Source organism: Mycteria americana, chromosome Z, assembly GCF_035582795.1.
Source record: "Mycteria americana isolate JAX WOST 10 ecotype Jacksonville Zoo and Gardens chromosome Z, USCA_MyAme_1.0, whole genome shotgun sequence".
Lineage (NCBI taxonomy): Eukaryota > Metazoa > Chordata > Aves > Ciconiiformes > Ciconiidae > Mycteria > Mycteria americana.
In genome coordinates this window covers 28,258,765-28,272,594 of record NC_134396.1, presented here as the reverse complement: position 1 = coordinate 28,272,594, position 13,830 = coordinate 28,258,765, and the positions used below count along the sequence as shown (strand labels likewise).

General features: G+C 37.6%; 1 protein-coding gene across 1 annotated transcript in view; it reads left to right on the top strand.

Annotated features, from left to right (window-relative positions):
* TTC39B (tetratricopeptide repeat domain 39B) overlaps nt 1-13,830 on the top strand; it is a 71,679-nt gene that overhangs the window by 44,600 nt on the left and 13,249 nt on the right. Inside the window, exons 3-11 of the mRNA XM_075526791.1 lie at nt 1,272-1,376; nt 3,902-4,033; nt 5,995-6,071; nt 7,227-7,294; nt 9,319-9,383; nt 9,557-9,662; nt 11,073-11,138; nt 12,794-12,902; nt 13,753-13,820. Coding sequence (XP_075382906.1) covers nt 1,272-1,376; nt 3,902-4,033; nt 5,995-6,071; nt 7,227-7,294; nt 9,319-9,383; nt 9,557-9,662; nt 11,073-11,138; nt 12,794-12,902; nt 13,753-13,820 — 796 coding nt within the window. The remainder of the gene's footprint in view (nt 1-1,271; nt 1,377-3,901; nt 4,034-5,994; nt 6,072-7,226; nt 7,295-9,318; nt 9,384-9,556; nt 9,663-11,072; nt 11,139-12,793; nt 12,903-13,752; nt 13,821-13,830) is intronic.

Sequence of the window (13,830 nt, the reverse complement as noted above, 5' to 3'; positions counted from 1 at the left end):
TGTGAAGACTTGTGTCTGTATTTACCGGGGGAAGCAAAAACTGAAGAAGTTTGACTGCCTAGTCAGTTCTCAGCTCTCAGAAATTCTATTTGTATCTTTCAAGAGACACAGCTCATGGATACTCAGGCATCGTGGAAGGCGAGATGCCCATTTCTGCAGTCAGTGAAATTCTGTGAATTTAGGTTACTTCTGTTTTGTAAATGGGCAGTAAATTCAGGCAGTAAAAGCCCAAGCGGCTGAACGGATAGAGCGTGGCTTTAGTGACTTGCAAGCATACACTCAGGAGATTCATCTCTGCATCCATCTCAGTTAACCCTTTGAAGTAGTGGCATGGTTGACCCATTGTCTCTGAAACAGTTGTGAAAGACAGATGTGTGTTAGGTCATCCACACTTGTGTGAAAACAAGGTGGATTTGGCATACTTGTGGAATACACGGTACTTCCTTTTGTGGTAAAAGTGTTATCTCACAAGCATGAGGTCGTTTACCTGGTGTGCGAGATGCCCGTACACAAACAGGGCAGAGGTATTTTATTTCATGTCTGCGCAGAGATGGGTGCGAGGTGGTAGCTCCACAAGGCTAGCACAAAGTTTGGTCGTACAGGTACAGTATTTATACAGTCTAGTTATGCATATGTGTAAGTGATTACACAAAGCAGTTTTATATGGGTCTATATGTCTCTTATTTCAACTTAAAGCTACAGTGCTACTTTACTATTCTGCGCACACTCAAAGGTGAGGGGTCTCTGCTTGGGCCGGGGTCTCCAGCTCAAGGGCTGTGACTTTTAGTGTGATAATGAGGATAGTTTGCGTGAGGGTGCTTCTTACCACACTTCTACTAGTTGTTTCAGATGGTTCCCAAAACGTCTTAATGAGCTTATGTGCTTCTCTCCCAAGGACAGTAATTCTTGTTTAGATGTTCCACTTTCCAGCCTGAATGCCCCTTACCAACTTTACATAAGCCCTGGCCTTCCACCAGCTCCTGTTAGACTGCACTGTTAGACTACATAAGTAGCAGTAGAAATTACTCCATTGCATATTGACTAGTAAAAAGAAGAGGACAAAGCCATAAATATCACTTAAAGAAGCAAAGAGGGCTTTATCTATGGTAGCATGGATAAAGTGTTAAGCATATGACTTGTTTTTGTAAAGCTAGATTTTAAAAATGAGTAATAAAATGGCTATAAAAGACCTTCTGTGTTATATAAGGAAAAAATCTTGTAATTTTGTGTTTATATTTACAGTTTGACTAAACTGGGAATCTTTTTTTTAGGGCATCCAAGATGGATCTCAAGTGTGCTCTGGAAGAATGTTCAATGGCACTGAACTTATTTCTAAACAATAAGTTCTCTGAAGCCCTGGAACTACTTCGTCCATGGTGAGGTCCTGTTATTTGCTGAAGTTACTGTAAACTGATAGTGTGAAGTATGCTGTCTGGTAGCTGAGGATTAATTTAAGGCCTCTGAAGGTAGTAGTTTTCATTTACTCTCTTTTGTCCAAAAGCATTTCTCAGTGTCTTTGGGTTTTAGCAGTGCACTTGTTTCTCCTTAAGATGATCACAAAACTTGTTAACGAAGCACTGAATTGTTCTGCTAGATCTTATCACTCAATCTGTCTTTGCAGATAGAGGGGAAGAGGGGGAGCTGCACTTTTGCAGTGCAGAGGGGAAGAGCAGGGGAACAAGACCTGATCCAATGTATCTTTGATCAGAGAAATTGTACAATGGAACTGCTTTTGACAAGACAACAAAGCTGGAACAAAACTCCAGAATACTCTTTTTGTTGCTTTTTGTATTACATTTGAGTCACAGTAATGTTCACGTTTAAAGCCCACCTTCTGATCTTCTGACTAATTTTGCCTATTCCCCTGTTGCCTTTGCTCCACTGAGAAGAAAAGCATGGCAGCGCACATATAGGGAACTAAAGAATACAGAACGGTTCGTAGGATAAACGTGGCTTACCTGTGACTGCGTGGGGAGGCAGTCTGGGTTGGCTGTTCTTTAGGACTGGGGTCTGAATCCCATTCACTGTTTTTCTCCTGTCTGTGTCTCAAAGATGCGTACGATGTTGAGGGATGTGTCAGTGAGAGGGATCTGTAGCTTGTGTTAGTAGAGCAAGGTAAAGTTCTCGCTCTGCAGTTTGGTGATAGTAAGACTGGATTAAAAATGATGGGTTGGTGGTGTTAGGTCAGTGGTATGGACACATGGAAGAACACTGTTAAATGAAAGCTTGGGAGGATGACACAGCTATAAAGCGTTTGCTCTTAGTGGTATGGAGAGCTCAAGTGTAGAGGAGGTAGGCAGGAATAACACCTTTTCAAATTAGCTGTACTTACACCCAAGCTCTCTTACCTGAACATTGTGCAGTGTTGTTTGTAATAGAGCAATGCTTTGGGAAGACCCACCTGCACTTGGCGTATGCTGAAACTATTTTTGGGTAGTATTCCAAAATAGTGAGTTCTACATGCATGGATTGTGCATGTGTGTATTACTAAAATGTTTTTTGTATGTTTGATATATTTAATTTTGTGTTGTAAAACAAAAAAACCTTGTTCATACAATAGTGTTTTTATGTACAGTGAAGTATTTGTTTCAGTTGACGTTTGCTACAAAGAAAAAAAACATCAAAACCATGGACTTCAGAATGCTTTGAGTCCCTGGCAGCTAATATAGACTTTAAGCTTATTATATAGCATATTCAGCTAGTCTGCAAAGGAGGACCTAGCCTAGCAAGGAAACAAAAAGCCACCTTTAAAAAAAGAAAAAGCCCAATTATTTTACTGAAAAATAGGCTTTTAATAAAGTTAAACTTAAGTCCTTAAATAATGTAAAAATTTTAGGGAAAGTGTTGATATATTTAAGAAATAAACACTTAGCCCAAGGGTCTGTCTTCCTTGACTCAAAGTTTCCTGTCTTCAAAACTGTGTTTGTCAGGTGGCTCCTTGATTTAGGGAGAAGAAAAAAAGTTGAGGAACCTTTTTTCCCAACAGAGGGCTAGCAGCATGGCTAGAAGACTAGAACATATGACTCATTAAGATTGTGAGAGCTGGGTTTGTTTTATTTTGGCAAAAAGGAGACTTGGGCATTGATCTAGTAGTGGTCTGGAGCTATTGAGGGGAAGTTGCAAAGACAGACACATCCTTCTCCATAGTGGCAGATGGTAAAACAAGGGGCAGTCACTACAAGTTGAGGCTTAGGAGGTTCAAATTGGACATTAGGAAAAAGTACGTTGATAGTACAGTACCAGAGAGGCTGCCAGAAGGGTATTCAGGCTTCATTTTCTTGAACCTCTTGAAACTTGGTTAGACAAAACCCAAGTTTGCCTGACTTAACACTGGCAGTAGTGCTGCTGCAACTGGTAGGTTTGAATATATGACCTCCCATAGCCACTTTCCAACAACTTTTTTTTTTTTTTTTTTTTTTGTAATTATGTTGTGAAAGCCAGGCTGGTTCAATGTAGCCTTCTATACAGGACTGAGCATGTGTATACTGACTTTTCTATGACATAGATGCAGATTTTTGTGTCTTTGGATCAAGTAGTAATGCTAGAAGGATGTCCTTACTTCTTATGTTAAGTGAAAGCAGACGAACATGTATTTATGTCAAGGCTTAATTAGCTAAATTAAATAGATATACCAGTGGAATATACATGGGATATAATTAAGTGCAAATGTTTGTGTAACCCAGTTTGGATATTTTTTGGAACTTGCTGCGACAGTATCCTGTGGAGGCAGACAGGTAGCACCCGGTGGAAGATGATACTTGCTAGGTTATGTTCTCATGTTCATGACTTTCCTGCTTTATTCTTCTGGCTTTCACTAATTGATGCAAGTGTCTCAGCATTTAATTTTGTATTGTAATTTAAAGTTTTGCTTAAATGCACAAGATTTATATGTTTGCCCTAGGTCTAAAGATAGTATGTACCATGCCCTTGGCTACAGTACTATTTTAGTTATGCAAGCTGCTATGACCTTTGAACAGCAGGATATACAAATGGGAATTTCTACAATGAAGGAAGCTTTGCAAACCTGCCAAAGGTAAGCCCAAGCAATGAACATTTATGAGGTATTTAATCCACTAAGTGTTCTTTGTAAGATATCCCACCTGTCTGTATGCTTTCAAAGCAGCCTATTGTCAGTATGATAATAGGTCAATAAATGCCAATACTGATAAACAGTAACTTTAGGAAGGTGGAGTAAGTATTACTATCCAATTATTATTGGTAAGGATATGTTTCCTAGTATTGTGGAAACAACAGGCTTGTTGGGTCTGGGCATGTATAGCCTCTAAAGTTAGCTAAATGGTTGGTTGGCTATGTAGACCTGCGCATAAGCTGACACTACACAATTGAACTGCCTGAGCTATTTCCATCTGAGACTTTTTGTTTTCCATGGGGATCAACAACTTAAAAGCTCCATATTTTGAATTTTCCCTTTCATCATGGAAATATTTGGGTTTTTTAAAAGTTGTTTTCAAATGTGGACCCAATAGTCTAATAGGATTAAGCTTGTACTGAGGTTTCTTTAAAACCAAAGCAATTTTTTTATTATTGTTACAAATGTAAGTGTTTAGCTTACCTTAAAATTAAAGGGCTATTATTCCCATCAAGAATGATCTGAACCTTTTGCTTCTGGTCTTGCTTGGAACAACAATGAAGTAGAGTAGAAAATAGAACTTATTGGTGACCTTTGTTTTTTTAATTAAAAAAACTTAGAAAATGGGTTCTCAAAGCTAAAGTGCTTAACAAGCCTCTGACAAAACCAGAAATGAGTGCTTTATTCTACTGTACTGGTGGTTCATCATATTGTTAGGCCATAATTTATCATGAATGGTCTCCAAAGAAATTGCCTCCAAATGTTGTTAGTTTAGATGTTTAACATCACCTCCTTAGCAATGACAAACAAAAGAAAAGTAAACGGGACAAAATTGTCAGATGCTACCTGAAGAAAATAAAAGGTCAGCAGTTTCTGCCTCTTTCAGGTGTGCTATCAAGTCACAGTTTCATCTGAACTATGGGGCTTAGTATGTCTGAAAATTAGGTGCCTCTTCGTACTTCAGATAGTTTCAATAAGGGCCTCCATCTCTGCAGGATGCAAACTTTTGTACATAAGTGCTCTGGTCTAGTCTGTCACAAAACTCATAAAAATGCAAGATAAAGGCAATCAAACACTCAAAGGTGAAGAATTGCCAGAACTACATGTGTCTTAATTGACTTTTTTTTTTTGTATGCATTATGTTAACCTATAATGTCATAATCTCGTTGTCAAGATCTTGAGCTTTTCAATGTGCAGAATAGTGTAAACAAATGATAAGCTAATGCTCAGTATTTGTAATTAATGACTTCCTGGCTTACAAAGTATATTCCTTTTCTGAATGTAGAATTGTTTCTTTAGCTTCTTTGTAAAGCTGAGTTGTTTGTAAATAGTAATAAAGTCATGTTTGGAATGCTGTACTAAAAAAAAAAAACCCTAGCAATTTATAACATGGACAGTTGAGATCTGTTGAAAGTAAAATATATGACTGTTTTGGCATCATATCTGGCATAAAAGGCCATAAAATACTGAAGTATTTATGTTTTCATTTATGTTGAAAACAGAGCTTCTTTTGATTTTTCATTCTAATTCTGAGTGGAAGTTTAAGTGGAAAAAAGTAATTCATAGAACTTTGAAGTCCAGTTCAAGTGGCTTTCCCAGCGTCAGAGACACCTCTGCAGCTGGTGGGTGGAAATGGGGTGGAAGCTATTGTACACTTAAAGTAGATTAAATGCATGCTTGGAACATCAATCAAAGTTGGATAGGCTTCTGAGCTTAGATGCGTACCAGTGGCATGATTATACTACTCAAAGAATTGCAACTATTGGCAAATGATCACTTTACTAAGAACATCTATAAATTGTGGTTGGAAATTTTTAAGAAGTGTAAATAATTAAGTTCAAGTTTGTGTTGAAATGTGGCTCATGCTGTGTGGGTTCCTTTTCTTCCACATACGACTGATTTAGATTCAGGAAAAGAAGCACAGTGGTGGAATCCTTGTCTAATCTAGTTTCTAAACAGTCAGTGGATCAGTTGAGTGAAGGTAAGTGGTTTATAATACAATTAAAATAACAAAGTGAAAAAAGCTTAAAAACACCCTACCAGTGTGTACGAATATGCTTAACTCTGTAACTTGACTAGTGTCTTAGAGTAAAAAACAAACAAACCCACCTGTATGGTGGTTTTTTTGAATTTGAATGCAAAGCTTCTCAAAATGGGGGATTCAGCCTATTTTTTTTTTGGCTCTGAGCATGCATAAATTAAGAAAGGAATGCCTTTCACAACACATTATAGGAGTGAAGAGAGATTTCCTTTTTCTTTTGTTTTGTTACTTAATACAGCTCCCAAAAGTTTAAGAATCATTGATGCTGTTGGAATATGTCCTTATCATTAGTTGCATTGAAATCTGAATATATTAACAAGTTTTGTGCTTGTCTGTTTTGCCTTAAGGTGTTTTGGGAAATGGTATCAGTACATTTCACATCATGTTCATGGCTCTGAAAATGCTGATCTCCTATTTCTGATTCGGGCAGAATCAAGTATGCATTTTTTTCTAACCTGACACAAAAGAATCCTCTTTAATAGTGGACACATCAAACTCACGGCGTGTGCACTGTACATACAGCAGCCTTGTGCATGTGGCTGGTCCTGCAGCATGGGTGCAGAGTAACTTGTGTCATTGTGTTAAGTCAAATGTACTTTAGTGCTGCATGAGGACAGAAAGTCTGCCCGGGGCTTTCAGTTTGTTGAGCATGACTTGGTGAAAACCTGTTCATAATGTCTTACTGGACTTAGGAAAAGCCTGAGCCACAGTGAGTGTTACCATTCATCTGTAAAAGTTTTTTCTAAGACATGGAAGGAGGGTTGGAAGACCTAGTTGCTGTAGGCTGATATTTAAACTTAGGATCAATGAAAAGTGCAGGAGATCATCTACCAGAATGACAAGTAGCTTTTGGCCTAGGCTGAAGTCAGCTCTGGCAAGATCAAAGTTTTTGTCTGAGGAGAAGTGAAATAGAAGACTTCTATTGGGATTTGTGTGTTACAGCTATTAGTCAGCAGTTATCAAAACACCAACAGCAGAAGCTTGCTGCTTTTTTTTTTTCTTTTCTTGGCAGCATTGTATTTGTTCCATTGACCCTAAGAAGAGAATATTGGCAATAAATTTGCTGACAGTAAATAACTTTTCTTTCTTGTGTAGAGGAAATGCATGCTGAAATCTGCTATGCTGAATGCTTACTACAGAAAGCAGCTCTCACCTTCGTACAGGTAAAGTCAATTGTTTATTTTCTATCTCTGTGTAGCAGTTTAATGGAAAGATGTTAGTACTTATAAAACATTGTTCCCACAGTAGACGGTATTTAAAACCCAAATATTTTCCTACTGAATGAATGTTATTTCATGGCAGTGATTGAAAGTATGGTAAGTGCTGTGTTACCCAGCAAAATCTTCTCTTTGTTTATATGACTAACCAAAGATGTTATTGATACCCAGGAACCAAAAACCTAAGGTATATTGCAGTCTTAGACAGATGGTATGTTTAAATTACTTTCATCACATCTGACAGTGTCCAGCACTTGTTTAAAAAGATGTTCAGATATGAGGAAATGTCTCGTTTGAAAATGCAGATCTTTTTTCGCACGCAAAGGACAGAATGTTTCCCCACTAACAAAACTTCAACTGATGCACGCTTGTCTCCAGTGCGTTGTCTCCAGTTCAGTATCACTCTCCATGCACTTTTGACATGGTGTCAGGGGCAATATAGTAATGAATGACTATAAAATAAGTATGTCTTAGCATTGCTGAGGTAATAATTCAGTTCACAGAAAGATCTGCTGTTTAATACTGTCTGGTGCTTCTCGTTTAGCTTGTTGTTCAGGGACTTCATGCTACAGTGTTTTCAAATTTGATTTGAAATTTGATTGCTGAAAACAGGAGGTTTTAGTCATACTTTTTTTACATAGTGAGTGTTCTACAAATGTTTAATGCATGTATTTTAGATAATACCTTCCAATATAAATTATGAGGAAGAAGCAAGGCACAGAGATACTAAGATCAGATGGACCTAAACGTTAATTTGGCAAAGCTTTATAAACCACTTAATACAATACTTTGGCCAGAAGTGTCAGGAAATATTATTAATGGAATGCCAGTCTTTCCTATAACTGACTTTCTCCTTTACTAACCAAATGGGAGCAACCCTCTTTTTTGTTTTGTGGGTGGGTTTTTTTTAAGCATGAAGAGAATTTTTAAACAGTTGTTGAAGGAGGTGAGTTTAGAACTGTATAAAATGAAAAAAACTGTAGAGGTATACTTTCTCTAAAGCAGCATCTTGCTATCCATCATGTCAGAGATCCGTTGCTGTTGAGTATAATACCCTGCTCTGCTGATTACTGTCATGCCCCATATTTTTCATCCTTGACTGACCTTCAGTCATCTGAGGAGGATGATGGTGATAATGAAAATGTAACCGTTCAGAAAGAGGCGGCAGGAATGCTTGTACTAAACCACTTGCATTTGGGTGTTCAGTCTCTCAGACAAAACAGTTGAGGTCTATTGAAATGGTGACCCTTTTATGGAAGCCAGAATTTCCTTTGGTTGATGATTCGGAGGGTTTTTTTGTGCTTTTTCATCTTCCATATCATATATGCTCTTCCCGAGTATTTAATTTTATTTCTGAAATGCTGCACATGTTCCCCTTCTGTGTGAATTCTAAGAGGAAAAAATTCTATCCTGTTGAACTGTTAACCATTGTGCTTTTCAGAGATCTATTTTTGATGGCTAGTACACTGTGGCTTTACTTTGATTTTTCTAGAGGTTAATAAGCACATATGTTGGGTAGTGTATGTGGTTACTGTCGACCAGCAATGGGAATTCATGTCTTCAGGGCATATTTTGGTTTGTCTTCTGCCAGGTCCTGGGCTCGCCTGTGTGTGTCAGAATCGGTGTTTTGAAACATTCTAAAAAGTTCCTACAGCACCATCTGGTGGAGAGCTTTCTTGTTTCATTTATATGCATTGGGAATTCTGTTAAAAGTAACTCTTTGACCTTTTTTTCACCCCCCTCTTAAGTTTTAAAATTTGTAACACGCACCAGAGAAATGTTTCCCTGACAACTTAAAGCAAGTGTTAACTTCAGTCTTAGAGATGAGTCTAATAACTGAAAAACATTTTTAATATTTCCAGTGACCATTAAGTTATAAATAAATTTAAATGTAACTGGAACATTTTAATGTATGTGTTACATGTAATAGCTGAATGCACATTTTTGTACAATTAAATTTTTTCTTCCAGGATGAAAATCTGATCAACTTCATCAAAGGTGGCCTCAAAATTAGGACGAGTTACCAAATATACAAGTAAGCCATTAGAAAACACTTCGATTCAATGTTGGTATAAGCAGGTGCAGTTGCATTATAACACCTCCAAAATAAAAAGAAATATTGTTATAGCATTCATAATGATTGTACTTCATATAATTTCTAAGTCATGTTTCCTCTTCCCTCCTTTTTTTTTTTCCCTGCATCAAAAGAGAGTGTCATCAGGTGCTACAAATGACTCAGGGGAACAAAAGCAAAAATGAAACTTATTGTCAGTTTGAAGGAGGAGTAAAACTTGGAATCGGAGCATTCAACTTGGTATGACTTTTTCAGACTACAGAAAGGCCATTGGGATAATTCTGTAGGATTCTTTCTTTGCAGATACAGTACTGTAATCCTGTTTTAAAAATTACACATTTGTAAAATGGAGATACAAGCTTTGAAGGTTTTAGGCAATATGAAAACAGCGGTAGCGCTTTGCATGCGTGCCTTCTAGGATCTTTCCACTAATTTATTCTGAATTGTATTTAATTCTCTTGGACTAATGTATGTATTTTTAAGAGGAAAAGCAGCTATGTCTACCTGTGTGTAGCAGGAATTTTTAAGACACTTATGCTGTTGGTTACAGAATACTTGGAGTGACTGCTTTTATTCTAACACCCCCATGTATACCATTCTTTTGCTTCAGTGGCATACTGTAGATTGGCATAGATAATTACAAATTCAGAAGAATGAGCAGTAGTTTACTGAGTTTGTGCAAAAGAAAACTGGGTACGTCCACTAGCGTTTCTCTTTACAATTTACTACAGTTGCCTTTTCACATCTGTTGTGGCAATGGTGAGAGTTGATTTCTGCTGGTATGTTAATTTCTGAGTCATTGCAGACTGCAGCTGGCCAGTTCTGAGTATGGTCAGAAGAACTCGGGTCTATCTGTACCTGTCAGTCTTTAAAACCCAAGCAACTGGTAGATGTCTGTGTTCATAAGTGCTTTGACCTTTCCTGTTCTTCATGAAGTCTCCTCAGTAGGAAGCTTAACAGAAAAAGCCTCTGATGGGCAAAATGTATTAGGGTGAATGGAGCTTTCAAAAACTGACCTTCAAACAGACCTTCTTGTAACGCTCGCTGAAAAGGTGGTTGTGATCTTTGTAAGTTTTCTGTTGTGTAGGATGTGGGGAATGCAGTTCTAAGGGGAACAAAAAGCGCATGTAATAGAGGGCTAAAGGATGATAGCAATAGCTAGTATTTCTAAAACAAGTATGCTTCCTGGTCTCCTAATTGAGTGGTCCCACAGTAGGAACAAGTAGAACTTTTGTGATACCATTGAGTCACTTGATTGGGAGTAAAGGAAGATGACAATTGTAGATTGTAAGTACTACCAAAATAGATAATATTTTCATTCCAAATGACCCACAATTTTCAAACAGTTCTGATCAGCTGAAGATGGAAAAATCTGTCGTTATCTGAAGAAGCACAGCTGGACTTTGTCTTGCTGTTTCCATGCTAGATGATCATCAAAAGTCTGAGTTTCCCTGAAGCTGCAGACTGATTGTATGTTGTTGATCATGCATGTCCATTTTAGAGTTCTTTTTTGCTTTACTTTTTCACTAATGTGTAATGGCATTTAACATAGTAGCTGGCATTTTGGGCTCCAGCTTATAGTGGGTTTACTTTTTAAAAAAATGTATATAGGTTTTTACTGATCTTATTTTTGTTTGAAATGTATTTCAGATGCTGTCGCTTTTGCCAGGAAGGATTCTCCGACTTTTAGAATTTATTGGATTTTCTGGCAATAGGGTATTGATATTTGTTTTTTCAAATTAGTCTTTTCTCAGATAAAGACTGGATGAATTTAACGTCATATATCTCATACTGAAAGTATAATGATCTATATTGTTTATCAGTATTTTAGTGTTGTTAAAAAGATAAGTGGGCTAGATGATGCAGGCATAAAACCACATATGGTGATATCCTGATCTTGACCAACCATGGGAAATGACCAGTCTGCTTCAAAGGGGCTTTTCAAATTGCCATTTCCTTTCCTTTTGCTGATCCTTGAGGAGAGGATATCAGTTTTCTTTTCTAGCCTATACAGTCAGAAATTAATGTACCTCATACCAGTAACTAAGCGGAGAGTCACAGTTTTACTTTTTTCCACCCACAATCCCAGCCTGTTTCTTTGGGAGAAGGAATTTCTGAATGTCATGTGTCACTGTGGAATCTCAGTACGTCTTGTCATGGATGAGGAAAGTATTTGTAATCATAGCCTTGTTTTTGTAAACCTAGCCTTGTTTTGTAAGTATCTTACAGCCCTTTAAAACTCTTTTTGGCATGCATAAGAAATAAAAAAACCAAAACCAAACCAAACAAAGCAACCCACAGAATTATACATAACTAAACTTCAAGTTATTAATGAGACAGAGTCACCATATGGTCTTATTGCTGTTAGTTTGTCCCCAAATATGGTTCTGCTCATGTAAAATTAGATTTCAGTAGAGACCTGTTCATTCTGTTTCTTCCTGTGAAGGACCTGGTTCGTGCTGAAGCTCTTCCAGAAAACACATTTTTGCCCTGACTGAAAAGGCAATAAAAGCTGAAAGGAAAAGAACCAACAATTCTGGAGTATCAGCACATTTTTTTTTTTTTGTATGGTGCTTGAATTCTCCTATAACTCATCAAGTTGCTATGCAATAAAACTCCTGTTAAGTTAGTATTTGTTTTGAGGTAAAATTGTTAAAATCTGATATGTTTCTGAAGAGACACTGCTCTTGGGCAGGGAAGCTCTGAGCTCGTCTCAACAATCCCCCAAGCAGGCAAGCTGCCATGTAATGGGCATAAACTGGAAAGGATGGGAAGAAGTTTGATGTGTTAAGAGCTGAATAAGTCTCCATGAATCTGGATTCCTTTCCTCAACGCACACATATTTCATTGCAGCTTCTGGAAACACTGTCTAGAAGTTGGTGTGTTAGCAGAGCTAATACGTTGATCAGAACCTCAAAACAGTGGCTGACTGGATGGAAGAGAATGGAGGATAACCAGGGATTTCTGTGAAGGAAGACTCTTGCTGACAAGTAGCACTGGAACAGTTGAGAGAGCTTCTCACTGAACATAGATTTAAAGACATTATTCTGAAAGGCTCATAACCAGAAAATAGTGGGGAAGGGATGTAGACCTGTGTGTCTGCATGGTCTGTGTGGTGTTCCCATTTCACCAGAGCACTGAAATGCATGGGTAATTTTATTCAGTGTTAGCTTAATCTTCTCCTTGCTGAGTGCTATCAGATGTGGCAGAACTGTTTTGGTAGAAGGTTGTGTTGGATCTGAGATAACAAAGTGCTGAATTACGAAATACTTGTATCTGAAAGGAAAACTGGATTTGGGGGAGCCAAAAACTATTAATAGTAATTCCGTATACTGATAATTAATTCTGCATGTGTTTGTGATGTTTCTTAGGAGTTGGGCCTCTGTCAACTACGGGAAGGCGCATCTGGCAGCAGTTTGAGGGCCATTCTGTGCACTTTCACCCTGTTGGTTTATCATACTTACGTCTCCTTAATCCTTGGTGAGACCCATTGTGTAGCTGTTCGGTCATGCCACACGTTATGATAGATACTGTGATTGTTTTTTTGAACTGAATTCCGAAACTGTGGCCAATTAGCTTTGTAACAGGAGGGTGCGGTATAATTAATTGTGATCTGAAACTAATATCTCTGACTGACAAAGCTATGTCTGCAGGAACAGTGAGGGTAGATACCATTATACCAACATCTTGTTCCATTTGCAGGGCTGTCTCAACATGCAACAGCAAAATATCACGAAACACTTAAGTTCAGATAAGTCCTTATTCATAAATTAACATCAGATATTGTGAAAACAATCTCCAGAAAGAAGTCTGTACTCCCAAACAATTTACCTGGAAGTTCAAAGTCACCATTAATTCTATATGCATCTTCAACATATATTTTCACGTTCTTTAGTTTGGAAGTATTTTAGTCCTTGTCCTTCAGGCTCATCAGGAAATTAAGGAGAACTTCATTTCTTTCAGTATCACCTGTGCTTCATTACTGAGCTCAAAATTAGGAAAGGAGGCAGCTGAGGAATGTTTTCCTAACTTGCTAAAACAATTCAAGGGATTTTAAAATATAACTAGGATCTGTAATGGAACATTTTAAAGAATATTCATACATTCTATTCTGTTTCTACTTAGACATTTACTATCTTAAAAGCATTTAGTACCTTCAGGACAAGAATTCATTTTTATAGAAACACAATACGAAGAAATAATTCTGCTTTTGCATAAAAGCAGTCATCCATTAATCTATTCAAGCCATAATATGATTTGGAAACCAAAATCTTAATCTATGAAACTTATTTTTTTAAGTACATTGAGGTTGGTTTGTTATGTTTTCTAGGTACAGGGGAAGCCAACCTTCACGAAGCTGACAGTCTCCTCGAACCCTACCTCCAGAAATTTCCAAATGTGTGTATTC